This window comes from Bubalus kerabau, chromosome 10, assembly GCF_029407905.1.
Source record: "Bubalus kerabau isolate K-KA32 ecotype Philippines breed swamp buffalo chromosome 10, PCC_UOA_SB_1v2, whole genome shotgun sequence".
NCBI lineage: Eukaryota > Metazoa > Chordata > Mammalia > Artiodactyla > Bovidae > Bubalus > Bubalus kerabau.
This window is the reverse complement of record NC_073633.1, coordinates 17,673,808-17,700,739: the sequence shown is the minus strand read 5'-3', so window position 1 is coordinate 17,700,739 and position 26,932 is coordinate 17,673,808. Positions and strand designations below refer to the sequence as shown.

The following is a 26,932-nucleotide window of genomic DNA, read 5'->3' as shown; positions in this document are numbered from 1 at the left end:
CTACTTCAAGAAACGATAGACCCAAAGAATGGGTCCTGGGCCCAAAGTAACTGTGTAAAATGACAGCATTATCAGCACTCAACCAAAACCACTGCTACTGCTCGGCCAGAACGGTTCCCCTATTTAAAACACAAAGGTGTAAGGACGTAATTATAAAGTGATGAAAAAAATAAGAAGGTCCCTCTTGTTAGATTTAACAAGAGAAAATTAAAGTAGAAATTCATGAGTCAGAGTGACTTATGCTGTGTCTAACAGTAGCCACCCACCAGTCACATGTGGCTTTTGAACACCTGAAATGTGGCCAACCAAATTGAGACTTAAGTGTTATATCCATATCAAATTTTGAAGATGCAGTATGGAAAAAAAAGAGCTTAAAATCTCATTTTTATTTTTACATTAATTATTGAAATGATTACCATTAGATTAAAAAAAAATTATACATATAAATTCAGACCTGGCAATCCTATTCCTAGCTATTTACAGTAAAGAAAACTTGTGCTCACATAGGACTTTCTACAAAAATGATCATATTACTTGTTTATTTAGCTCTCTGGATCAGGGATGGATCAGCAACTAAAAGAACCACTAAACACATACAACTTGCTGCTAAGTCACTTTAGTCGTGTCTGACTCTGTGCGACCCCATAGACGGCAGCCCACCAGGCCCCGCCGTCCCTGGGATTCTCCAGGCAAGAACACTGGGTTGCCATTTCCTCCTCCAATGCATGAAAGTGAAAAGTGAAACTGAAGTCGCTCAGTCGCGTCCGACTCTTAGCGACCCCATGGACTGCAGCCTACCAGGCTCCTCTGTCCATGGGGTTTTCCAGGCAAGAGTACTGGAGTGGGGTGCCATTGCCTTCTCCCATACAACTTGAATGAGTCTCAAAGGCATTATTACACTGAACGACGCCAGACTCAAAAGTTTATACACTTTCATATGATTCCATTCCTGACACTCTTAAAAAGACCACGCTACAGTGAGGGAGAAGAAGGAATGATTGTAAAGGGATAGCACAAGGGAGTTTTCGGGGTGATGGAGCCGTTTTGTGTTCTAATTATGGTGATGACTACCAGACTGTATAAGTGTGTTAAAATTCACACAACTAAACAAAAGAAAAAGTAAATTTTGCAGTATGAAATTTAATTTCACCTTTTTGTTTTGAGGCTACTAGAAAGCTTTTAATTACATATGTGGTTCACATTATCTATTGGACAGCACTCTACTTATCTAAAAGATGTCAGAATCCACACTAATACGCTGACATGAAAATGTGTACATTTGAGATTATCCCTCAGAAACCAAACCTGGCTGTTAAGAATTAGCCACAAAGCCCAAGCAGTACTTACCACTTTTTCCACAATAAATATGGTTTCATTTTCATGTAGAATATTTTTCAAAGGGTTTGGTTGGCCTTTGCTGATCAACTGCACTTGAATATCAGCCTATTAAAAACAGATTAAGGCCCAGCAATGTTATAGATACACATATATATGTACAAATATTTAAACACATAAACACCAGTTCTATGCAAGTAACTGAAAAAGAGAATTTGAACAAGACTAATGTTTTAAAAATACAATTTCATTTCTTCTTTGCCCATGTTGTTTTTCACGTTGAGAAAATCTAGCTGGGGAATTCCCTAGAAGTCCAGTGGTTATGACTCCAAGCTTTCACTGCAGAGGGCATAGGTTCAATCCCAGGTTGGAGAACTAAGATCCTTGCAAGCCTAGAGTGGTCAAAACAACAACAAAATCTAGCTCTTATATTTTGTATCTGTATGCTTCAAGGCCCACCTAGAGAGCACCCTGCCTTGTAAGGCCTTTTGATTAGGATCACACTGACATCCTCTTCCCCTAATCATCCTGGATTTACTGTTAGGAACCATAAAATTAGCTCTTTACTAAACATTATTTTTTCTGATTGTTCCATGAAATTTAGAACTTTTTCACTTTATAGGTACTGTGTATTTCTTCATTCCAATTACAATAAACATTTATTGTAGAAAAGTTTGAAAACAGATAGCTAACAGATAAAACTCATCTATATTCTACTAACCAGAGTTGTTGTTCAGTCCCTGAGTTGTGCCCAACTCTTTGCCACCCCACAAACTGCAGCACACCAGGCTCCTCTGTCCTCCATGACCTCCCAGAGTTTGCTCAAATTCATGTCCACTAGGTCGATGATGCTATCCAACCACCTCATCCTCTGCTGCTCCCTTCTCCTTTTGCCTTCAATCTTTCCCAGCGAGTCAGCTCTTCACATCAGATGGCCTAAGTACTGGAACTTTAGCTTCAGCAACAGTCTTTCCAATGAATATTCAGGATTGAAGTCCTTTTTCTTGAGGTTTGATCTCCTCGCAGCCCAAGAGTCTTCTTCAGCACAGTTAGGAAGCATCAATTTTTTGGCGCTCAAGTCTTCTTTATGGTCCAACTCTCATGTCCATACATGACTACTGGAAAATTTGTAAGTTTGACTATGTGGATCTTTGTCAGCAAAGTGACGTGTCTGCTTTTTAATACACTGTCTAGGTTTGTCACAGCTTTCCTTCCAAGGAGCAAGCATCTTTTAATTTCATGGCTACAGTCACAGTCCTTGGTGATTTTGTAACCCCAAAAAATAAAATCTGTCACTGCTTCCACTTTTCCCCCTCTACTTAACATGAAGTGATGGGACCGGATGACATCATCTCAGACTTTTTATTTTTTGGCTGTGCCAGGTCTTAGTTGTGGCATGCAGGATCTTTGATCTTTAGTTATGGCATGTGGGACCTAGTTCCCTGACCAGGGATTGAACCCAGGTCCCATGCATTGGGAGCAAGGAGTTTTTGCCACTGACGACCAGGGAAGTCCCTTAGATTTTTGAATGTTGAGCTTCAAGCCAGCTTTTCCACTCTCCTCTTCACTGTCATCAAGAGGTTCTTCAGTTCCTCTGTTTTCAGGCATTAGAGTGGTATCATCTGCACATCTGAGGTTGCTGATATTTCTCTCAGCAATCTTGATCCCAGCTTGTGATTTCATCCAGCCTGTCATCTCGCATGATGTACTCTGCATAGAAGTTAAACAAGCACGGTGACAGTATACAGTCTAAATGTACCCCTTTCCCAATTCTGAACCAGTCAGTTGTTCCATGTCTTGTTCTGACTATGGCTTCTTGACCCACATAGCCTGAGTAGTCATTACTAATATTAGTCTTATTGGTGTATATTTTGCCTAATCTTTTCCCAGACATATAAATAAACCTACTTAAATAGAAATATATTATTTTGATAATGCAATAGATTTTTGCTTACTAAATAAATAGAATATTCTAACAGTTTTATATCATGAACTTCTTTCCATGCCATTAAACTTTTTTAGGCTGTCTAGTACCATGGAGCTACCATCACATAATTATTTCTGTATTATTCAACATTTGTGCATTTTCAAATTATATGCTATAATAAACAATTGATAAGGAATATTCTTTAATTACTACCTCCTCGGCACCCCACAACATGTGGAGCTCCTCCAACCAGGGATGAACCCATGCCCCCTGCAGTAGAAGCTCGGAGTCTTAACCACTGGACCAACAGGGAACTTCCCCTTTAATTAATTTCTTAAGATGAGTATCTAAAATCACATTGATACTGTCAAATTGCCTTTCAAATGTCATATTCACATATTCACATTCTCATTTTACGTCAACACACTATTTACATTCTTTTTACCATTTCACCTAGCAAAAAATAGTATCTTGTTATTTTATAAATTTCATTTATTTGATCACTAATGATGGTGAACAGCTGCTAATATGCTTATTATTGACAATTATCTCATTACTCGAACCTATTTAATTTCTTAGTTTGGAAATCGAAGCATTTAGACACCAAGTACAGAGAGCAAAGGATGCTTTGTTACTCTGATCTACTGAACTCTTTTGGTTTAATAATTTTTGGCTGCACTAGGTCTTCGGTGCTGCGCGTGGGCTTCTCACTGCAGTGGCTTCTCCCAGTGCAGAGAACAAGCTCTAGGAGGCTCGGGCTCAGCAGTTGTGGCCCGCAGGTCTAACTGCTCCAGGGCATGTATGATCTTCCCAGGTCAGGAATCAAACCTGTGACCCCTACACTGGCAGGTGGATTTTCAACCACTGAACTACCTACCAGGGGAGCCTCATATCTACTTCGTTCTTGATCAAATACTGTTGTGGATTGAAATGTTGTTGTTCAGTCACTAAGTTATGTCCGATGGACTCTTTGCAACCCCATGGACTGCAGCATGCCAGGCTTCCCTGTCCTTCACTATCTCCTGAAGTTTGTTCAAACTCATGTCCATTGAGTCAGTGATGCCATCCAACCTTCTCCTCCTGCCCTCAGTCTTTTCCAGCATCAGGGTTTTTTTCCAGTGAGACAGCTCTTCGCATTATGTGGCCAAAGTACTGGACTTTCAGCTTCAACATCAATCCTTCCAATGAATATTTAGGACTGATTTCCTTTAGGATTAACGGGTTTGATCTCCTTGCAATCCAAGGGACTCTCAACAGTCTTCTCCAACACTTATTTTTATCCTCTACCTATTCATCTATTATGATTATCTTTATTCCTTATTGGTTTTAAGAGCTTTTCATATATTTCATATACATGGATATTAACCCTATCATTTATGACACTGATGTCATAAATGATATCCTCAGCTAGTCTTTTAGACATAATTTATTTTAGTTTGTTAACTGTTTTAGAGGATTAAGTTCTATGGGAAGTTTTACCTATGGAACACTGGCATGTTAGATGCTTAATAAATTCACGAATGTTTATAGCAGCTTTATTCAAAACTATTAAAAACCAGAAACAATCCAGTCTGAATGGTGAATGGATAACCAAACTGCATTCATACAATGGACTATTACTCAACAATAAAAAGGGATGAACTACTGATACACACAACAACACAGTCAAATCACAAATGCATTATACTCAGGACTCCAGCAGCTAAAAGTCTGCACTTCTAATGCAAGGGGTGAAGGTTCAGTTCCTGGTTGGGGAACTAAGATCCCACATGCCGTGTGGCATGGCAATTGAAAAAAAAAACAAACCAGAAAACAAATGCATTATACGTATTGAGAAAAGCCAGACAGAAAAGGTATAAACCATATGGCTTTATTTATATGATATTTGGAAAAGGCCACACAAAAAAACAGATGTAAAACAGGTCAGTAGTTGCCAGGGAACAGGGGAAAGGGTTGAATATAAAGGAATATGAGATTTTTTGGAGATCATAGGAATGTTCTTGATTACGGAGGTGGTAATACAACTAAATACATTTGTAAAAATTCATAGAACTGTACTCTAAAAGGGTAAAATTTAATGTATGTAAATTAACTTTGATAAACTCAACTTTTAAAAACAATTTTAGGATGACTGACTTGTTTAAAAACCAAATAAATTGTTCATACCTCATAGATAAATGGGTCTTGACAGATTCCTTTTTTATTTTCATCAAATTCCCTAAAATGCAGAAACACATGTGAAAAATAAAGCTACAGTATTTTGTCATTTAAACTCTGGAGTTATTGAGAGAAATTCAAAATTCAGAATACTCATGACAGCACTAAGGCACAGTTGGGAAAAGAGAAGCAGAAAAATAGCATTAGGTTAATAAGGAAAGAAAAAAAAGAGATGTGGTAAAGATTAATAGACAGCTGCCCCTTGGGTCTTCCCTGGTGGTCCAGCAGTTAAAACTATGTCCTTTCAATGCAGGGGGCACAGGTTTGATCCCTGGTTGGAGAACTAAGATCCCACATGTCCTTAAGTATAGCCAGAGAAAAAAGATAGAGAGCTGCCCCAAACTGGGTACAACTGCTTCTCAGAGGCAGCAGGAAATTAGGTCACCCACCTCTATTCGTATAACTTTTAAAACACAGTACCAATTACTATTAAAATGTAATTTACTACATGACTTTTGGGAAGCAAAAATAACTGAAATCAGTGGGTAATTATGGAGAAGTTATTTAAGGGTCCCAGGCCTTGAGTTTCTATTGCTATCCTCCCTGTTTTCATGAGTTGACACCAAAAAATTAGTAAACTGGATAACGCTAAAACATTTAAAAAATGGAAGCACAAAATGTTAAGATACATCGTAATTATCATTTTATTGAACAAAGTTGATCCTAGGGCTTCCCTGGTGGCTCAGTGGTAAAGAATCCACCTGCAAATGCAGGGGACGTGGATTCAATCTCTGATCTGGGAAGATCACACATGCCTTGGGACAACTAAGCCCATGCACTACAGCCATTGAGCCTGGGCTCTAGAGCCCAGGAACTGACACTACTGAAGCGCACGCGCCCTAGAGCCTGTGCTCTGCAGCAAGAGAAGTCAGCACAGCGAGAAGCCTTCACACGCAACCAGAGAAGCCCTGCTCACCGTATCTAGAGAAAAACCCCAGCAGCAACGAAGACCTAGCACAGCCAAAAATAAATAAGTAAAATTATATATATTAAAAAAGTTGATCCCAAAGCATGTAAACTATAAAGATACTAAAAATGTACATCAGCTTGATCTACATTCTAAGAGAAAAGAATCTTTAGAGTCCTATAGGAAGCCAACAGAATAGTTTCAGGATGCCATTATTTGATTCACTCTGTAACTCACCAAAATAAAAATGAGGCCTGTGACTGATTCACTGTGGCCATTTTGGACAAGGCTGTGACTTTTTTCCCTATATTTATTTATTTGGCTGTATCAGGTCTTAGTTGCAGCACACAGGATCTTTGTTGAGTCACATGAGATTTTTCACTGGGTCATGTGGGCTCTCTAGTTGTGACTCTCTGGGTCTGGAGTGCGTGGGCTCAGTAGGTGTGCAGCTCGAGAGACATGTGGGATCATAGTTCCCCCACCAGGGATTGAATCTATGTCCCTGCATTGCAAGGTGGATTCTTAACCACTGGACCAGCATGGTAAGTCCCTGAGAAAAGTTTATCTCTATGCATGCGTAACTCAAGGATCATTCAACCGTCATTCAATAATCATTTCATCAGTATGTGTTTTACGGGCAGGCACTCTGTGAACAAAAAAGTGTTGCCTGTCTTTCTGATACACCAATACTGCTTGCCATCAGCCACTGCAGCTACTTTGGTGCACCCTGAGGAGAATTCAGGACTAGACAGTTAACATACACACCAAAGGAGTCATTTCAATGAGCCCAGACTCCCGCACCTTCCCCAAAGTGGAAAAGCACTATAATCATTAACTTGAGATGTCTGTTCTTGGGATTAATAGTCAACTTTTGATGTTCAACTACATTTTTGTTTGTTATTTCCCCCAGCAAAACTCCTATATATTCTGGCTCGTCCCTTACCTTTTAGGAACAGTTCTTTAGAGCTATCTGAAGCTGACTGCCAGGCTATACTACTCAGTAAGGCCCCTGAGTAACAGTAAATCTAGGTTGTGCATTTTTTAAGTCAACAATTCTTACAAAATGTCTAAGATATAAAACAAATGCATAGTTCCTGGCTCACAGTCTTGACTGCAGCCAACAACTGCAATACAGGGTGATGAGCCTCAAAGAGGGGACGCAGGATGCTGTGGTGGCGCACAGGAAGGGACTTTGCTAGAGGGCTTAGTCTGTATCCTGAAAGCTAAGAGGAGCTCACTACAAGATTTTATATGAGAAAATCTCCCTGACCTCCTGATGTGGAGAGATAAACTTGGAGGCCAGAAAATAACTGAATAACTTGTAGTACTTAAAACAGTGATGATGGTAAACAAAGCTGTCAGGATGGAGAGAAAACAAAGGTAGCTGGGACTGACTAGATGGGATGGAGGTGGCGGAAAACAGAACCAAATGACAGTCTTGGACTTGGAACTCTTAACTCAGAGACAGAATTCAGGAAACTATCACACTGCAGGGAATAGATGGATTCAGTTTCGCAGATAATGAGTTTGAGGTCTCATTTGGAAATTTCCAGTAGGCAGGGGGCTACACAAGTAATATGAGAGATTGAAGAGAAGACACACAGACAATTGATGCTTCAAAGTGGAGAGAAATACCAACACTTATGAAAGAATTATGAAAGAGTCTAAATAAAATTTATCAACAAGGGACTGGTTAAATAAACATAAAATAGCCAAACAATGAAATATTATAGAGCCATTAAAAACAGATTGACAGGCTGTCATACTGAAAGCTATCCAACATATTGTTGCTGCTGCTGCTACTAAGTCGCTTCAGTCGTGTCCGACTCTGTGCGACCCCCATAGACAGCAGCCCACCAGGCTCCCCCGTCCCTGGGATTCTCCAGGCAAGAACACTGGCGTGGGTTGCCATTTCCTTCTCCAATGCATGAAAGTGAAAAGTGAAAGTGAAGTCGCTCAGTCGCGTCCGACTCTTAGTGACCTCATGGACTACAGCCTACCAGGCTCCTCTGTCCATGGGATTCTCCAGGCAAAAGTACTGGAGTGGGTTGCCATTGCCTTAAAAGAAAAAGCTAGTGAGGGACTGCCCTGGTGATCCAGTGGCTAAAACTCCCAGATCCCACTGCAGGGGGTGCCTGGTTTCAAACCGGTCAGGGAACTAGATCCCACAAGCCGCAGCTAAAGATCCCACACGTGGCAATGAAGATCTCAGGGGCTGCAACTAAGATTTGGCGCAGCCAAATAAACAAATATAAATAAATGCTAAAAAAGAAGCTAGTGATCTTTCTACAATGTTGAAAAAACTGACAAGCATTACCACTTTTATAAGCAGGATAAAAAGCAATGAAGACAAATATTGAAAAAGTATGATATTTAGAAAAAGGGGTTAGATTACAGCAGTTGGTTATCAAAGTGTGGTGTCAGGCCAGTAGCATCTGCTTCACCTGAAATTGATTAGAAAGGAAAACTCTTTAGCCCTACCCAGAACCTGCTGTTGTTCAGTCCCTCAGTCTTGTCTCTTTGTGACACCATGGACTAAAGCACACAGGCTTCCCTGTCCTTCACATCTCCCAGAGTTTGCTCAGATTCATGTCCATTGAGTCGGAGATGCTATCTAACCATCTCATCACACTCCACCCAGGCCCACTAAATAAAAAATTCTGGAAGTGGGCCCGGCAATCTGTTTTGGCAACTTGCCAGGTGATTCTGATTCACGCTCAAGTTTGAGAACTACTGGATTAGATTTTTGTGTCGGATACAGAACTGGATGGAATCCACTTTATTACTAGTACTTCACTATATGAGGATTCCCTGTTGGCTCAGATGGTAGAGTCTGCCTGCAACTCGGGAGAGCCGGGTTGGATCCCTGGGTCGGGAAGATGCCCTAGAGTAGGAAATGACAACCCATTCCAATATTCTTGCCTAGAAAATTCCATGGATGGGGGAGCCTGGTGGGCTACAGTCCATAGAAGTCGCAAAGACTCGGACACGACTGAGCGACTTCACTTTCACTATACGAATAAAACGAAGTCCTAGGGCACTGTAAAACAAGTGTCTTGAAGAGCAGACACACCATCACGTTATCGCTGTAACTGTTGCTCAAAAAATTATCTTGAATAAACCATAAAACACGTTTCACACCAGCAAGGCGAACGATATCAGGTGAACGATATCAACATCTAGTTTCCTGTAACCTGTTCGATGCCTCTAACATATCACAAGTTGTGTGTGTATTATCAGATTGAATAATACACCTCTCGTAAAATTCGTCACCATCCACCGTCGGCGACAAAGTACACGTTTTCTTCTATACGAGACTATCAGCAACAGGGCCTACCGGGCCAACCTCACAATGGAGCAGAAAACCGGCCTCTCTGATGCTCCCAGATCCCCGGAAAGCGGACTCAATTTACAAATTCGCGCCGGTGGAAAGTGGGAAGGCGCTAATCCCCAAGGCTGCGGCAAGAGGCTTGGGGCGGGGATCGAGATACCCCAGGGGAGAAGTGCTGTGGCCAAAGCCAAGCCAAAACTAGGGGCTACAACTCACTGCAGAAGACCAGCGTAAAATTCCTCAGCAGCTCGGTTAGCCCCCGACCACATCGCGCCCCAGTTTGACTGAAGACCCGAAACCGCCAAGCTGAAATGCGCGCCGGGCGCTGACGTACGAGGTCGTGACTTCCTTGCCGGGACTACTTTTACCCCCCTCCAACAGGCTCCATTCTACAGTTAAACTATTGTTTTATAGCACAGAGCGGTTTCTCTGGTTCCAATAGTTTCCCCTTTCCGTAAGAAAAAGTTAAAATACATTATACTGGTTGAGGGGAAAAGACACTCGTCTCGCGAGAGTTGGCCACGGCCTCTCATGGATTACTCCGCGAAAAGGAGTCCCTGGGTTCTAAGAGCCCTTTTTAGCTTGGGAAGTCAATAAATACCGTAATTTGACATATATGAAGAAATAATATGCTATTTTTATTGTTTTAACGTGGTGGAGAGATATTTTATGTCCCTGAGTTGGTTCTGAGGCGGGGCAGGCTGGGGGACCAGCTGAAGGTTACATATGGGGTGGAAGTGCTAGGCACTTCCTTTTCCTGTGGGAGCCGCCGGGTTGAGAGGAGCGTGGCCTTCTCCTCTCCCCGCCATGGTGAGCAGAACTCTTCTCCGCTGGACCTGCTTCTATTTTCGGGGCTTGGCAGGAATGGGCTTGGGTGTTCAGAGCATGAAGTCTACAGGAGGGGGAGCAAGGAGAAGTAGATGGGGACCAAAGCGTGTGTTTGTGGCTGGGACGTGGGTAGTAATGCTCTACGGCAGCCATCTTAGAGGCAACGTGTGCGGGCCGGCGCCGGGCGCGTCTGGAATAACACGGAGGAACCCCAGATAGTTCTTGGAGCCAGAGGGACCTTTGGGATTCTAGCTTCTCTTGGATCTTAGAAAGTATGGGTTCCGCTGAAGACTTCCGCTCTGAAGATTCTCAGAGCGTTAGACTAAGGCTAGGTGAGTCAATTTGGGGTCTTGTGTCTCCATACCCTATTTAGTGAGAAAGTTTTAAGAGAGATTTTGTTAAACAAAAAACTTTTATTTCACTTATTTCTTATTATCGTGTGCTTATCTTAGCAATTGCTTCTGAAAGCATTCTGCTCTTGCATTAGATTTTAATTGTTTTGTAGCTTCTGCATAAATAACGTTTGTAAAAGCACCATGTGCCTTGGGTAGTTCAGTGAACACAATATGGAAACAGCACTATTTTGCTTCTTTGTTCGTAATTGGGTTCTCAAGATGCATTGTAATGTTGGATGGTACTGTTGTCGACGGAATTGGAGAGGAGGCGGTAATTGGACTTTATAAGCCGTGACCAGAGACACCTGAAGGAGGCTAGGTGAGGAAGGGTATGTTTAGGTAGAATACTTGTTAAATCTGAGGAAGGAGAGGGATGGCCCTGAGTGTAGGCCTGAGAATCTGGAAGAGAGTGTGGTCTGTGGGCAGTGAGGTTGAGCAGGTTCTGTAGGTCATGCTTAGGACCTTTTACTTTCAGGGGGTAAGTTTCTGGAGAAAATTGAGCGAGAAGTAACAAGGCTGTTTCTTAGTAGTAAGTTTTGGAAGATGTGTTTGGAATGGGATGACCGGGAAGGATAGATGTTTGAAGTAGAGCCCTGGTAGATAAGATCTGGTCACATTTGGGCTGAGAGAGTTTGGATGATGACATTAAACTGCATTTTCAAACCTTACACTATGGTTTTTATTATCTTGCTCTTTAAGGCCCGATTTGAAAGTTTAATAATAAAGCAATCTCTGAAAATGATGGAGATTCTGTGGCAGAACTTGAGAAATTTAGGTATTTTTCAAATACTTACTGATAATAGACCTGATGGTGTGTTGATAACTTAGCCTTTGTTTTTGGCTTAAGCACTATCTACCTCATCAAATTCTAGACCTTTCTGTAAATGAGCCTTTAATGCTTTTGTTGGTGCTTGAGTGCTTTTGATGATGTTTCTCAATATAAATATTTTTGATTTTTTTTTTTCAGGCGTGTGCTCGTCCACTGATATCAGTGTACTCCGAAAAGGGGGAGTCCTCTGGCAAAAATGTCACTTTGCCTGCTGTGTTCAAGGCTCCCATTCGACCCGATATTGTTAACTTTGTTCACACCAACTTGCGCAAAAACAACAGACAGCCCTATGCTGTCAGTGAATTAGCAGGTACGGATTTAGCTGTTTCCTGGGTTGACTTTTTAAGGGGTACTTCACAGCAGTGATGAAATTCCACTCCATTGGTCCGTGTTTCTGAACAACATGATTTCCCTGGATGTTCTGATGCTGTTTGCTGCTGTACGCAGTAGTCACAGAATGATGTGTTAAGGAGCTAAAGCTTGTGTTTCTGAACAATTTCAGGTCATCAAACCAGTGCTGAGTCTTGGGGTACCGGCAGAGCTGTGGCTCGAATTCCCAGGGTTCGAGGTGGCGGGACTCATCGTTCCGGTCAGGGCGCTTTTGGAAATGTATCCTTTGTTGCACCACCTAGACTGTCAGCTGTGGCATTTGGCAGACTGAACCTGGCTTATTCATTTTAGTGATTTGAAAATGTTTGTGCTCAAGACGCTGGTGTCCAGATGGAACACTCCTCCGGCAGGTTTGCTGTTGGGAGGCGGGCTGCAGCGCAGGCTTCCTTGCCATGATGTCGTAATTTGCGTCCGACTCTGTTCCCAGCGACAGTTGCCTGCTGTCAGTAGGCTGGAGCAGAAGGGTGACGAAAATTTTACTGAGCAAGGCCCAGCCTGTTTGTAAAGTTGCTAAACTTGGAGAAATGTGATTCTTAACTGGGAAAATAGATGTGTCGTGGGGGCCGCATGTTTGCGCCAACCAAGACCTGGCGACGTTGGCACCGCAGAGTGAATACGACGCAGAAGCGATACGCCATCTGCTCTGCACTGGCTGCCTCAGCCTTACCGGCGCTGGTCATGTCTAAAGGTTTGTGATACTTTATTGTTTAGGAAACCTGTAAACCTTTCTTACATCTGAACCTGAGAGCCTGTGTGAATTCTCTCCATCCTAGAGTGTCTGACTACATTTCCCTCTACTAAATGCTAGTTATAACCACCTCAGTCTAACAACTCAGTGAATACTACGTAATGAGGTAATATTTACATCGTTTGTCGAAATGATGAGATTCCACTCATTGGTCCGTGTTTCTGAAACACATGATCTTTGTGGTAGTTCTGATTTGGCAAATGTGCCACTTTGATTTGTGGGTTTGATTAAATTTTTCAAAGGTGCAGGGTAACCAGGTCAGTGTTAATTGGCTTTTTCAGGTCATCGTATAGAGGAAGTTCCTGAACTTCCTTTGGTGGTGGAAGATAAAGTTGAAGGCTACAAGAAGACCAAGGAGGCTGTGTTGCTTCTGAAGAAACTTAAGGCCTGGAATGATATCAAAAAGGTGGGTTTTGTGGTTCTTCACACAAGTTTGTTGCCAGATTTTACATTTCAAAAGGTTACTGAAAGACAGTATAAGTAAACCTTAGTGGATATGAGAGCAAGGACTCTGGAACCATATTCCCTGAGTTTGGAAGCTCGTTGCTATGTTAAATTTAGGCAAGTCATTTGTGCCTCCAATTTCCTCATCTGTAAAACTGAAGTTGTTTAAACTATAAAGATTGAATACAGGGATCAAATCTCAATCAGAATACCAAACTTTACTTCGTTAGGTCTATGCCTCTCAGCGAATGAGAGCTGGCAAAGGCAAGATGAGAAACCGTCGCCGTATCCAGCGCAGGGGACCCTGCATCATCTATAATGAGGACAATGGTATCATCAAGGCCTTCAGAAACATACCTGGTAATAATTGTACTGCTTACATGTTTTAATTACCTGTGTTATGCAAGCTTACCCAGCTTTTATTATGATGAGATTCCACTTTATGGTCCGTGTTTCTGAAACACATGATTTTGTGGAACTTCTGATTCGTGGCTGAATAAGTATACCATTGATGTTTACATTCATGATTAAAATACTTCTTAGGTGCTATAAAGATGATCTGCATTTCACTTACTGAAATACAGGATCCCTGATTCTCCTTTTTCCTTTACAAAGGAATTACTCTGCTTAATGTAAGCAAGCTGAACATTTTGAAACTTGCTCCTGGTGGTCATGTGGGACGTTTCTGCATTTGGACTGAAAGTGCTTTCCGAAAGTTAGATGAGCTGTATGGCACTTGGCGTAAAGCAGCCTCCCTCAAGAGTAACTACAAGTGAGTATAATTTGTGTGCTGGACATGGATGTTTATGCTGTTGTTCAGTCACAAAGTCGTGTCTTACTCTTGGCACTTGAGACAGCAAGGACTTCACCACATATATGCTGTGGATATTGTTCAAAATGGATTTGCATGTTTTTTAAATAATGCATTGTGTTGCTATTTCCTCCTTGTATACAGATGCAATATGTGGAAATAGATTCTGGGGAAGGGATAGTATAGTGGAAATTCTGATTGGGTTCTGTAGAGCTTAAATGATTAATCTTTTGTTAAGAAATAGGAATTAAGCCTCTTTTAAATGTTTTTTCTTTCAGCCTCCCCATGCACAAGATGCTCAATACAGACCTTAGCAGAATCTTGAAAAGCCCAGAAATCCAAAGAGCACTCCGAGCACCACGGTAAAGTTTTGATATTCACAGTAATTCTTGTTCAGCTTCACACTATCAGTTATTTCAGAAATATGGATAATGTATAAACTATTAATAATAGAGTATCTGCTTTTTTATAGGAAGAAGATTCATCGCAGAGTCCTGAAAAAGAATCCACTGAAAAACCTGAGAATCATGTTGAAGCTTAATCCATATGCAAAGACCATGCGCAGGAACACCATTCTTCGACAGGCCAGGAATGTAAGCAATAATTCGGGTTTTGCTGGACCTGTTGATTTTTAGAAAGATTTGATTCTTAGACTTTCTTCCTAATTTGTTGCAGCACAAAATCCGCATGGATAAGGCAGCAGCAGCACTAGAAGCCAAATCAGATCAGAAAGGGGTTCAGGGCAAGAAGCCTGTGGTGGGAAACAAAGAAAAGAAGGCTGTTGGCGATAAGAAGCTGAAGAAGCCTGTGGTGGGAAAAAAGGCTGCAGGGACCAAGAAACCAGCAGCTGAAAAGAAGCCCACAGAAAAGAAACCCACCTCAGAGGAAAAGAAGGCTGCTGCGTAAACTTAAATTTGTTTATTCCATAAATGCCGGACAGCTGATTTTGAATAAAGAAAGGCTTGAACAAAGAGGCAATGAGAAACATGACTTGGATGTGGTGTGTGAGTTGTGGGTTTTTTTTAACTGATAATTTCGATTTAAGTCTGGTATAAAATGGAGCCTTCAGTTTAGTATAAATCCAAGGTGAATGAGAAGTGAGATGTTACATAAATTCGGGTATAAAATCCATTTTTAAGACTTATCTCAGAAATACACAGAAAATCATTATTTAACTTCCCCCCAAAACCTCTTTGGAAAATGGGCCATGTTCCATAAAGATTTGACATTTTCGATAACCACAAGAGGGCAGATTCAGGGAACATTTTTTAAAGGATAGCAATAAGAAATTGATTTTCCCTTCAGAAGTGTTAATAATCTTCTGTGATACAATTGGTGGAAGAGATGCTTGGCAACGTTTTAATATTTGGACCCTTTGGTATAAAAAGGGATTCTCTGGTGGCTCAGACAGTAAAGCATCTGCCTGCAATGCAGGAGACCCGGGTTCAATTCCTGGGTTGGGAAGATCCCCTGGAGAAGGAAATGGCAACCCACTCTTGCCTAGAAAATTCCATGGATGGAGGAGCCCTACAGTCCATGGGGTCGCAGAGAGTTGGACAAGACTGAGCAGCTTCACTTTTGGTATAAAAAGTGCCAGGTGGTTTTTTTTTGTCCACAGTCGCTTGTGTATTTCAGGTTTAGTATACTTTCTGCAGAGGATGGATGTACCCAAACGTTTTTCCAAAGCTTTTAACTCGGGTCGCGGTCTTAACACCTTGGAAGTGACCTGTGCTTCCCTACTCAGAGTCTTGTTTTGCATCTCGTTTTGCCCTGTTGGCAGTCTGTCCTCCAATTTATAGGTCAAAGGATCTCTGTTCCTTAGTATAAAAAAGCACTATCCAGCTTAAAATAGTTACTTTCCTGCCCTCTAATTTGCACAGTCCTACTTGGAAACCCCTTTCCTGTAACCAGGAATCTCCGCTTGCCTGAACCTTCAACTCAGTAGGGCTCTTGTACTGATGTCCTGTTTGCTGGTGACTGAAGTTTGGAGGAGCTAGAGTAGCCTCCACGATGAGAGAACAGCACTGCTCAGCTGAATTACTTGACACTCGGTATCTGACCATTTTTATCCCCAGGTCCTTTACATCGCCAACACCCTTTGCTTTAGGGAGTTCTCATCCCCGGAGTTTTGAGGTTTTCGATTTTCAACCAAGTTTGGGTAGCCATGAGTTTACGTCCACGAAGGGGAAACGAGCGCAGGCGCCGGTAGGAAGAGGCGTGCCGCCAGCCCCTCCCAGTCCGCTTTTCCCCTTCCGGTAGCGCGGAGGTGGCGTCATCATCGAGCGACCCGGCGGGCTTGAAGGGTCGAGATGTTGAGCCGGTTGCAGGAGCTGCGCAAGGAGGAGGAGACGCTGCTCCGCTTGAAAGCGGCTCTTCACGACCAGCTGAACCGGCTCAAGGTGACCCCGCGCCCCCCCCATTTCTCCATTCAGTTGTTCCCGCGCCCCAGGCCGTCGGGCTCTACGTGGAGCCCAGGCGTCTGCGGCCGATTAGCTTTTCCTCACCTGGCCGTCGGGCCCGGACCTGGGGGCGTAGACAGGCATCGAGGGGGGCTGGATTTGAGCTTATGGGTCTACCCCTATAAGAATATTGATCCTGTAGGTTTAGGCTGAGGCTCATTCATCTGAGTGTGGCGAATACACTGCTACCCCCACCGGACCACTACAGCCCCGTAAACGTGGGCGGCCCGCACCACGCGCTGAGGAAAGGCGACCTCCCGAAGCTCGCCTAGACGGCCCCTGCCTCCCCTCCCGAGCCCCTGCAGCATTTACTAGCCTCTCTTTACTACCTCGTATGGTCGCTTGATACAGCTCTGGTCTCACAAAGGCAGCCCACTCGCGGGTGTTCCATTGTGCAAAAGAAGACAGCAAGGCCCTGCCAGAAGAGACCCTGCCACAGTACTGGGTTTGCCAAAAAGTTCGTTCGGGGTTTTCTGTAAGATGCTACAGATGAACGATGAACGTAAGATGTAAGATGAACGAACTTTTTGACCAAGCCAAATAGTTCCCGGTAGCTTTTCTCCCCGGATCTGTTACCGACACAGCTGCTTTGTTGAATTTAGATTGAAACCCACTAGAGCCATTTCTCAGACATGTGCGGAGGAAACCGCCTTTAGTGAGATGTTCCTTCTAATCCCTGCTGGGCACTTTCGGGTTATGAAGGCCCTTTGTAAACTGAGACCTATGAAAATAGCGTGCTTTCCCTCAGGACACAGGCAGTGCCTGCACACGTCTAATCTGTGCGTGCCAACGATGGCTAGGAAACGCTGCCATTTTCCATTCTTCCTGCCTTTGCTATCTCATTACGGGGTAGACAGACTGGGTCGTGTGGAATCAGAAGACAGTTGGCTTTTTTAAGGGCATGCTTGTGTTTTCCTCCCCTGAGCTCCTAGGTCTGGGCGAGTGGAAGTCTCGCCTCAGCTGGAACACCTGTTCACCCTAGGAGAAAGAGGCAGCAAACTTTCTATACCGTTTCCTTTAGAGGCCCGGAAGGGCCCTCATTTAGAGGCCCATCCCTTCCCTCTAGAGCTTCACAGAGGTTACATTGTTTTCAGTTCTGATGCCACCTCTCCGAGCATGCTCAGTACATTTCACCCACATTAGTAGCTCGGTGACAGAGTAAAGAAAGTGTCCTCCACTCTTTCTAGGTTGAAGAGCTGAAGGCCCAGAAGGCCCCTCATTTAGAGGCCCATCCCTTCCCTCTAGAGCTTCACAGAGGTTACATTGTTTTCAGTTCTGATGCCACCTCTCCGAGCATGCTCAGTACATTTCACCCACATTAGTAGCTCGGTGACAGAGTAAAGAAAGTGTCCTCCACTCTTTCTAGGTTGAAGAGCTGGCCCTCCAGTCGATGATTAGTTCTAGAAGAGAAGGTGAGATGCTGCCTTCTCAGCCTACACCGGAACCATCACATGATGTAAGCTTAATCCGTGTGGGCCTGGGGAGAGAATGCAGTCCATTCTGCTCTTATGCTGCTGAGGGATCAGAAATTGTAGATTACCTTATCAAGCCCAAAGAACTCTGGGGAGTGCTAATAAGAACCTTCTGGTTTAATTAACTGGCTAGTGTATATTACTCTTTTAAACAGAGAACATCTACCAGCTGGGTACACTTTGGTTGGCTGTACTATTGTATCGCTTCCACCTTCCTACTCTTCCATTCTCTCTAGTCACTCCAGTGAACTGGGGAGAGTGTGAAGATCTTTGCAGAAGTATGTCAGAATTCCTGCTGCTCTGTGAATAAGTAAGCTTAGGATTTGATAATACACTGTAGCTTCAACCACAAAGCCTAGAACTAGAGTTCTAGTCCTCCTTATAGCCTCTGACCAAGTGCCCTCAGGAAAATCATCTTCTAGATAAACCATATTTGAACGTTCTCCCAGCTGTGTGTTAAACATTTAAAACCATTTAAAAGCAGCACATCTAAGCCAGTATATAATTCTTATGTAAGAACCATGTGTGTAAATCAGGTAATCTATCAAATCCAGGGCATTTACTGTGCTCTCATTTTGGCAGTGGAGGTTGGGGGGAGGGGGTCAGGGTAGAATTTGGAGAAATAGGAAAGTGGCCACACTTCTTAGTGATAGTATTGGGATTGAATATACAATTGAGATTTTATTATAAAACATTAAGAATTTCTTTTCAGGCTAATGTTCTTCCTACTAATCCATAATGTCCTTGACTAAAGCAGATGTTGGTGCATGTAGACAATGAAGCATCAATCAACCAAACTGCACTGGAGTTGAGCACAAGGAGCCATGTGCAAGAAGAGGAGGAGGAGGAGGAAGAGGAGGAGGAAGATTCCTGAAGGGGAGAAGAGCCCGGGTTAGTCATGCAAGTTAATTTCTAAGTCTCAGAGACTTTCTCTCTTCAAAGAATTCTCATGGGCCCTATAGCCTGCTTTAAAAGGAAGCAAGAACTTTAGGAGAATGTGTAGTTGTAAAAATAGTTCCATCAATAACTCAGGTTTCACAGTGCTTTAACAAAAGTTGGTGACATATAGAAAAGCAGAGATGCAGTGTTTCAGCATTGAGCAGTACGGGTGGTGCTGTGTTTATAGGCTGGTCAGATTAAATAATTGTGTTCTAAACAAAAAACTTCCTCTGAAATGCTATTGAGAAGGTCTGGCATCTGCAAAAAGGGCAGAGTTTAAATACAAGCCAGCCTTGCAGCCAACAATGCCTCTATTAAGAAAACCAATTAAACACTGTTTGCATGCCACTGAACCCTTGTGAGCAGAGCGAGGCTACAGTCTGGGAGAGAGATGACAAAGAGGAGGGCAGAGGGCCCCTTGAGAGCACAGCTGCTGCCTGCCGCCTCTCAGTGACGTCGTAAACTGACTGCTAACATGCCGTGGGTGGCTCATCACACCTCGGTTGAGACATCATTATGGTAAAAATGTGCTTAGAAATAAGTCACACATAAATAGCTGTCATGCGGTTTGCCGCTTTCCAGACAACAACAGACCAAAGACTCAGTTCCTCTGGGGTGAACGATACAGTAGCATGGTTTAAACCCATTTCTAGACTTAGAATTGTGCCACTGAGGAAGGATCACGAGGCTCGGGAGATTGGATTTTGTAATAAAAAACTGACAGTTAACAGAATAAGAGACACTTCATACGTTAAGCTGACACTCAGTTTTGCATATTGTCCCTTTTCCAGTGAATATACAAATATGTAGTTGCTTGATTTTATAAAAGTAATTTGCCCTGCCCAGAAATAGAAAAGCCAAACAAAACACAACCTCCTCAGGCACAGCTTCTTACATAACTGTTCCAGGAGAGAGCATAGACTTATTTGTTAACCGATGTTTCATTAAAGTTATGTTGAGCTACTCTTACATGAAGTAGCCAGAAGCTTAAATGAGCATATTTCTTAGAAAACACAGTGTGAATCTCATTTTGCAACAAAAAGCATCGAGGTATACATTTTGGGGTCTAATGTAAGACACAAGCATGGGTTTTTAAGAGTTGGAAAAGTTGGGTATCAATTCCAGCTTGACAACCGGTTGGCTGCCTGCGTTTCACCTTTCCGGGGGTCCTCACCCGCGTGTCTGTGAAACGAGAGCACTCACACCTGCTCTAGCAGTTTCAGGTGTCCTCCTGAGATGCTGATGAGGCATCACTTACAATCCAACTATTGGTAATTCCCTGGCGGGCCAGTGATGAGGATTCCCATGCTTTCACTGCTGAGAGCCCAGGTTCAGCCCCTGGCTGGGGAAGATTGCAAAAGCCATAGCCAAGAAATTAAAATATCCAAGTATTATATCTCTCAGTAAGGGAGTTTAAAAAAGGAGTTTGGCCTGGGGAGCTCTAAAAATATAGCATGAGCGATGTAGGCACCATCATTCTTGAGAATGAGATCATTCTTAGTGAAAATTACTAGGAAGAAATATTTTTGACTTTCAAAGTGAAGTACCTTTGGATGTGAATAGAGATTTAAAACAGCACTCAAAAGACACGGAGCCTGAAAGTGTTCACATCCAGGTTTTAGACTCCAGGTCACACCACTCCTTAGTTTACACACTTCAGTGAGACATTCTCAGAGGTGGTGACATCCTCTCTGTTAGGAAAAGACCCTGGGTGCGAGAAAGGTGTGGCTCTTAAACCTCATCTGAATGTTTGTATGTTGAAAACGTGAGTTAGACTGTTGACTTATAGAACAGACGTTAGCCTCTTGAGGGAACAATGATTGGCTGAGGCAGCCTTGTAGCTATAGTGTTGACCAGTATTTAAAATCCTGGCTGTATCTCAGGCTCTCGTAGATCTGCAATGGAACTACCTACTTAGGAGATTTACTGTTTTTTAATTTGAAAATGAAATAAGTGTTTAAATATATTTATTTATTTTGGTTTTCTATCACCTGCTCTCTCAAGAAAATGAGGGAAGAGGTGCTGACTAGGCAGCCTCATATATATATGACCTAAATCTCAAAAGTTACTTTTCAAAGAAAGAAAGGTGACCAGTTAGGACATGGCTTTGTGAGTTTTTGGAGTTTCACTGCCAGCCCACAGGCACGAAGTCAGTCCAGGCACCCTTCTCCTCTGCAGGAACCTGTGTCAGGTGTACCTGCTGAGCGGGGAGCCATCGCTCAGTGGAGTAAGCAGCGCGGCGCAGCCCCGGGTAGAGGCCCCAGTGCCAGCTGCGCCAGTCCTGCCCCCTCTCCTGCTTTCCTCTCGGATGAAGAGATGGAAGATCAATGGGATCTGTTCACAGGCCCACAGGAAAGGTGGCTGGAGGATAAGGGTGCTTGCTGAGAAGAACTGGACAAAGGCCAAAGATTAGACTTCCAGGAAGCCACACTGCTCCAAAGCACTGAAGCTGTCCTTAGTGTGGTATTTCCGCCTTCCAGCCTCTTTCCTGTCTTTGCGTTTCCCCCCTCATTAATGCCTGGCTGCTAAATCATTTGATGATTTATCCACTACAGACACTGAAAATGCCACCACAAAAGCAGAAACTGTTTTCATCCTTTGAATTTGATAGTATATTTATTAGAGTAAGAGATTAGGCTTGTTAAACATCTGGATTAAAATGGTAAAAGGATTTTCATACAGTTGTTAGGCACTATACACACTGTTGTTTACAGTAGCATCAGTACTTGGGTTTGGTGAAAGGTAGATCTCATTTATTTTAATGCCTTGATCCATTTGTAACATTCAGAGTAACTCCACCATTTTAGAAACACTAATCCAAACTTAAAGAGACATAGCACTAAATATCCACATGGTATATTTAAAAATAAATATAGAAATACAACCAGAAGTCTACAAATCATCACAGTAGACAGACTGGTGAAGCCCCAGCTATCATGGCAGTGAAGGGCTCTGGCTAGATTTTGATGAAAATTTGCTGAATTCTACACCAAAAGCAAGAACATAATAAAATAACATGATACACACTTTCTGATGCTCATTTTTATAGCAGCAAAGCATGCTTCACATGCACTGCCTGTGAAGGATCTTACAAGGCTCCTTCCTACTCAGTTAGAAGGTATGCCTGGCAAGAATGAAGTACCACCAAGTGTCAAAGAATCCCGAAAATAGAGGCGACCAGCCAGTTCACGGTGTGGGAAAGCAGCGCAGTTTTCAGTAAGAATGACTACCCACAGTCACCAGAGTTTCACTGTAATTCTACATTGCACATGTTTTCATCATCAGTATACACAAAAATAGCCCCAAGCACAAAGCCAATCCACTTAGGGGAATAACAATAGTAATAAGAGTAAAGATGATAATATTGAAAATGACACAAATAGAATTTTGGCACATGCTGTGTTCTTCATCCTTTGTCACAGGTGAAATGCACGTCTGAACAGAGACAGGCATGGGAAGGCTGCCCGGAAGCAACATGGCATGCCCCGGGCAGGGACTGCTGCTTCCCAACCACTTAGATGCCAGCCGCATGGGTGGGTGTGCTGGGCTGGTTAAGGCCGATGGTGGAGCAGAGCCAACCTGCAAAATCCACTTCCTCAGCATCAGATCTCTTGATAAAAGCATGAACCTGTGTGTGAGGAAATGGACAGAAAGTGTGCTTAAAAGCCAAGAAAGAAAATTCAAGAGTCCTGGGTCTGGAGGCTGTGCTGCTTTTGGAAGGAGCTCCGGGAGCCTACCCTTGTCCAAGTGCCTGCCTAGAGCCCCGGCTCTGCTGGTCTTACCCCTTCCCTGAGCCTGCTCTCCGTGAAATGGAGACAGCAGCTCTGCCTTGCAGCTGTTGAAGGACCAAGAGAATTGATGGACTTGAAAGCGCATGTTACAGTGACCAGGCTCTACCCAGCATGTGAGTGCCAACACTTAGAGGATTCCCACTCCTCTGCTACCACACAGGAGACAGTTACTTGGTGAGGGTAACTGTCTCCTGTGTGGTAGGAGACACTGGGTTTGGTGAAAGGTAGATCTCATTTATTTTAATGCCTTGATCCATTTGTAACATTCAGAGTAACTCCACTGAATAAGTGGATTTTGTATTTTGAATACAAAATAAGCCAGTCAGTACTGCAGAAAGGCCCTGTCCCCCTGTGGGGCAAGCTGGCCCTTTCTTTCCCTGGATCCCCTCTGGCTGCAGGGTTATCCCTGCTTTTCCATTAAACTGATGGGAAGACCGAGGAGACGTGTCTGGGGTCCTGCAGGCCCTAGATCAGCTGGGCCACAGCAGTCAAGGCAGAGCAGGGTGTGGGCTCAGCAAGCACTGGACGGGTGACCAACAGGCGAGCAAATGAAACGCAGCAAACGACAGTGTAAGGACTTGAAATAAGCCACTTACCATGAGTTGCTTCAAATCTGCTCTCTCTGCGGGGTTTTTTATTAAGCTTAAAGGAAGAAAGACAGTGTGAGCTGTTGCTGCTGCTGGTTCTAACTCAGATTACTTAATGTGTGCATGCCTGTCCTCCCCACACCCCACGGGCTCTGAGGAAGAGTGCCTGAGCCTTACCCACCTTCCTGTTCTTAGCAGAGTGTCATGCCCACAGTAGGTTAATAAACACTTGCTGAATTAAATTAAGGCCAAAAGGCAATAGGGCAGTCCCTTTACAGCAGGTGTTGAGCGCAGCAGCTATTCTGCCCCCTGCTACAGTCAGACATGTCACCCGAGTCCTAGCGCTCTGGAAGAAGGGCAGCAGCTAAAAGGTGAAAGGCAAAGCTGTGCTCCCCAAGAGGGATGGGGAGCCTGACAAAACCAGAGTACTTTCAGAGAAGAAGGAGGTGACTTACCATTTATTCACAAAATCTTGAAATTCCAGACTGAATACTCCACTGGGCAGTTTTGGAGGAGGCTGCAAGTACATGCAAAGACCTAAGAAGTGTCCTGCTCTACCCACCTCTCCCTCCTCTACTCCCACCTCTGGGCAGTGCCGCCCTTACCCAGTCCAGGAAAGGCAGGGCTGAGAGGCCACGGCTGCTACTGCTTACCCTGTTGGAGTGGTCAGTCTCAAACCAGTCAGAACTGGGGCCAGGTCAGTGTTCTGACTACTCACCAGTCTAAACCTGACTAAAAGTCAGTGGCTGAATAAATCATTTCCTCTCTGAGCCTCAGCTGACCCTTTTTAGCTCTGAGGCTCCACCACCGTACATCTGGGAGTGCGGCAGGGAAACACAGCCAGTAACTACTAGGAGCAGCAGCGAGGAGGATGTGCAAACCACCAGCACAGCCCAGCCTGACAGCACCTGTGGGCATCACAGAAGGCTGAGCATGAAATGTTTACCCCTTCTGAGCGCTCAAGGAGTGCAGAAAGGTTAGTAAAACATTAACTGGCAGAGAGCTGGGTCCCAGCAGGAAAGGATGACTTTCCTGATATAAATACAACACAGTCTACCTTCCTTGCATCCTTATGCAGCTTAGATCAGACCCTCCACTTCCCTTCTCTGTCCCACAGTGCTTAGCACAAAGCTAAGTGAAGAGCTGAAGTGAGCCCAGTAACCTGTGAACCAGTGGCAGTGATTTTTCTAAACTGCTGTGGTGAGCCAGGATTTTCCCTGTTGAATTTGTAATGACCAAGGGGACCTTTTGACCCTTTGGGGGTCTAGTTTGAGAGAGAAATGAGAAAGCATGAAAGTTATTCCACTAGTCTTGAAGAGAATGGGGCAATGCCCGTTACCATGCTCCTCAGAGGAGTGGGGGCCTCCAGCTGCCTCCCAAACAGGCCAGAGCTCATCCCTTCTCTTCCTCTACCCACGCTGTTCCTATGCCAGCAGTGCATCAGGTGCCTTACCATCTCAAATTCTGTCCTGCCCTCCCCCACCCTCTGAGCAACCACGGTGCTAGTCCAGAGCTTCTAATTCCCCCAGGCCCATACTGATGAATACTTGTCAGTCTCGTCCTTCCTCAATCCCTTTTACATTTAAATATACTGGCATATATACTTCACAGATAATATATCTTCTCTGTATTAAAGTTAGCAGTAATGTAATCACCTGTAATTCCATCACTATGAGATAACCACTGTCATATTACTTCCCAGACTTTATGTACACATAATATGCATAGATTTTTTTAAATGAATCAATCATACATACTCTTTTACAACCAACTTTTCCCACACAATTTATAGTGAATATTTTCCATAAGTTTCTACACTGTCACCTGTTATGCTCATTGCTTTATATAGAAAATGCATGTGTTTGCCTTGCTTCCCCTACCCAATCTAACAGTCTTTAAGACCTGAGACTTGTTTTTCCATCTCTGCCTGGATCCCGACCTCGTTCCTACCACCACCCCAAAGTGCTTATTAGCACATAGTAAGTGCACAAGAAATGCTTGGTGGAAAAAAAGAAATGCCTGGTGAATGAAGGATGAGAAAGCATTCAATGGGCAGGTGGAGGCTTCTGAATCAGAGAGGATGAGGGACTCGGAGCTATGTGAAGATGCTCCTGGGGAAGGGACAGCCCATGCTGTGGGAATAATTCAGAGGTTTCCCAGACAGATCAATTGTGAGTTTCTTCCTTAAAAGCAAATAAATTCCAAGGTCACAGAAGCCATGCAGTACCTTACCTCATTGACTATGTAATCCAACAACTCAAAAATTGCCATTGGAGGTCGGCTGTCCATTCCATAAGCTGCAAATTTTATGAAAAGAAAAAAGAAAACACTTCTCAAACAGAAGGTTAACTGCCAGTTTGAGGCTAGGGGTAGGCATGGATCTTAGGGACTAGAACAAAGTCATGGAAGATAGAAACAGAAGAGCCACAGATAAAGCCTGAACACAGAGTGGGCCAAAGCCACAGCTGGCCAGGGTCTGAGTCTGGGTTCTGCCACACCCAAGACTTGTGACCAGCCCCTCCTGCGACCCACCACTGGCAACCCTTGCCCGCTCTGTTTCTCCCTTCATACACGCCCTCGTGTGGGCCTCAGACAGTGATGTCCTGGCAGGGACAACGTCAGAAGGTAACGGCAGGGCCAGGATCTTCCAAGTACTGCGTGTACTTTACAGTCAGAGAGGCGGGCAGTGCTACACAGAGCTTACCTCCTCAGAGTCAGACTTGGCCACTTACAAGTGTATGTGGCAAGTCAAGCACCCTGTGCCTCAATTTCCTCATAGCTAAAATGGATATTACAGTAGTGCTCACACACAACTGCTATTAGACAATGCTAGGCAAATCTATGGAGACAGAGTAGACTGGTGATGACTAGGGTGTCAGGTAGGGGAGCTGTGACTGACTGCTAATGGAAATGGCTTCTTGTGGAGGTGATGGAAACGTTCTTGAATTACAAAGTGGTGATGACTGCATGATACGGAGAAGTATACTAAAAACCACTGAACCGTACACTTGAAAATGTGCATTTATGTTATGTGAATTTTACCTCAATTAAAAAAAATCTACCTAAAAAAAATTAAGATTTTTTAAATTAGATAATACATATAAAATACTATGCGCAGTGCCAGGAACACAGTGGGCACTTAACAAATGGTAGGAAGGAAGATGTTGGTAATGATAATAATCTCCTACACTGGAACCCCATGCTCTGCTTCCCCCTTGCCCCAGCCTGGCAGCCAGAGACAGGAATCAGCCTTCCAGAAACCCCTGATGGAAAGGACCACCCACAGTCCAAGCTGGGGCCACACTGGGCCACTCACAGCTGAGGGGCCTCCCGGGGGTCCTTGGCCTGGGCGGGGTCTCAGCCGCATCTCCCTCCACCTGGCACCCAAACATCAGCTCCAGCTCCTTGGCATCTGGAGGAGGGATGGGATACCTCCCGACAGCCATCTCAACCAGAGAGAGCCCCATGCTCCAGATGTCCGACTGCACGGAGTAATGGGTCCCCTGGAGTCGCTCTGGCTGC

The 26,932-nt window shown here is 43.8% G+C and overlaps 4 protein-coding genes and 4 non-coding genes across 10 annotated transcripts in view; 6 read left to right on the top strand and 2 right to left on the bottom strand.

Annotated features, from left to right (window-relative positions):
- The window catches only part of ZWILCH (zwilch kinetochore protein), a 42,633-nt gene extending 32,399 nt beyond the window's left edge, over window positions 1-10,234 (bottom strand). Inside the window, exons 1-3 of one of the 2 annotated variants that reach the window (XM_055536761.1) lie at window positions 9,934-10,234; window positions 5,429-5,480; window positions 1,348-1,443 (exon numbers count right to left, since the gene is read on the bottom strand). In XM_055536761.1, coding sequence (XP_055392736.1) covers window positions 1,348-1,443; window positions 5,429-5,480; window positions 9,934-9,986 — 201 coding nt within the window. In that variant the 5' untranslated portion in view covers window positions 9,987-10,234. Of the gene's footprint in view, window positions 1-1,347; window positions 1,444-5,428; window positions 5,481-9,723; window positions 9,898-9,933 lie in introns of those variants that run through there. The other variant, XM_055536762.1, reaches the window with a different exon arrangement.
- A 154-nt stretch (window positions 10,235-10,388) lies between these two features.
- RPL4 (ribosomal protein L4) lies at window positions 10,389-15,150 on the top strand. Its single transcript, XM_055536766.1, has 10 exons — window positions 10,389-10,527; window positions 11,908-12,079; window positions 12,272-12,378; window positions 12,709-12,847; window positions 13,189-13,313; window positions 13,582-13,711; window positions 13,967-14,123; window positions 14,441-14,524; window positions 14,635-14,755; window positions 14,838-15,150. Exons 1-10 carry the CDS (start codon window positions 10,525-10,527, stop codon window positions 15,066-15,068), a joined length of 1,269 nt encoding a protein of 422 aa, XP_055392741.1. The 5' UTR covers window positions 10,389-10,524; the 3' UTR covers window positions 15,069-15,150.
- LOC129622166 (small nucleolar RNA SNORD18) lies at window positions 12,128-12,198 on the top strand. Its single transcript, XR_008699844.1, has one exon. It is a non-coding gene; the product is annotated as a small nucleolar RNA SNORD18 (small nucleolar RNA).
- On the top strand, window positions 12,548-12,645 carry LOC129622167 (small nucleolar RNA SNORD16). The gene has a single exon (XR_008699845.1). It is a non-coding gene; the product is annotated as a small nucleolar RNA SNORD16 (small nucleolar RNA).
- LOC129622165 (small nucleolar RNA SNORD18) lies at window positions 13,033-13,103 on the top strand. Its single transcript, XR_008699843.1, has one exon. It is a non-coding gene; the product is annotated as a small nucleolar RNA SNORD18 (small nucleolar RNA).
- LOC129622164 (small nucleolar RNA SNORD18) lies at window positions 13,771-13,840 on the top strand. Its single transcript, XR_008699842.1, has one exon. It is a non-coding gene; the product is annotated as a small nucleolar RNA SNORD18 (small nucleolar RNA).
- A 145-nt stretch (window positions 15,151-15,295) lies between the features above and the next one.
- Window positions 15,296-25,223, top strand: SNAPC5 (small nuclear RNA activating complex polypeptide 5). Its single transcript, XM_055536769.1, has 4 exons — window positions 15,296-16,561; window positions 17,988-18,077; window positions 18,851-18,984; window positions 21,211-25,223. The coding sequence occupies exons 1-3, from the start codon at window positions 16,472-16,474 to the stop codon at window positions 18,965-18,967; spliced, it is 297 nt and encodes a 98-aa protein (XP_055392744.1). The 5' UTR covers window positions 15,296-16,471; the 3' UTR covers window positions 18,968-18,984; window positions 21,211-25,223.
- Window positions 21,621-26,932, bottom strand: part of MAP2K1 (mitogen-activated protein kinase kinase 1) — a 73,526-nt gene continuing 68,214 nt past the window's right edge. For both annotated transcript variants that reach the window (XM_055536767.1, XM_055536768.1), the window contains exons 7-11: window positions 26,727-26,928; window positions 25,643-25,707; window positions 23,866-23,927; window positions 23,420-23,465; window positions 21,621-22,660 (exon numbers count right to left, since the gene is read on the bottom strand). In XM_055536767.1, the coding sequence (XP_055392742.1) occupies window positions 22,547-22,660; window positions 23,420-23,465; window positions 23,866-23,927; window positions 25,643-25,707; window positions 26,727-26,928 (489 nt within the window). In that variant the 3' untranslated portion in view covers window positions 21,621-22,546. The remainder of the gene's footprint in view (window positions 22,661-23,419; window positions 23,466-23,865; window positions 23,928-25,642; window positions 25,708-26,726; window positions 26,929-26,932) is intronic.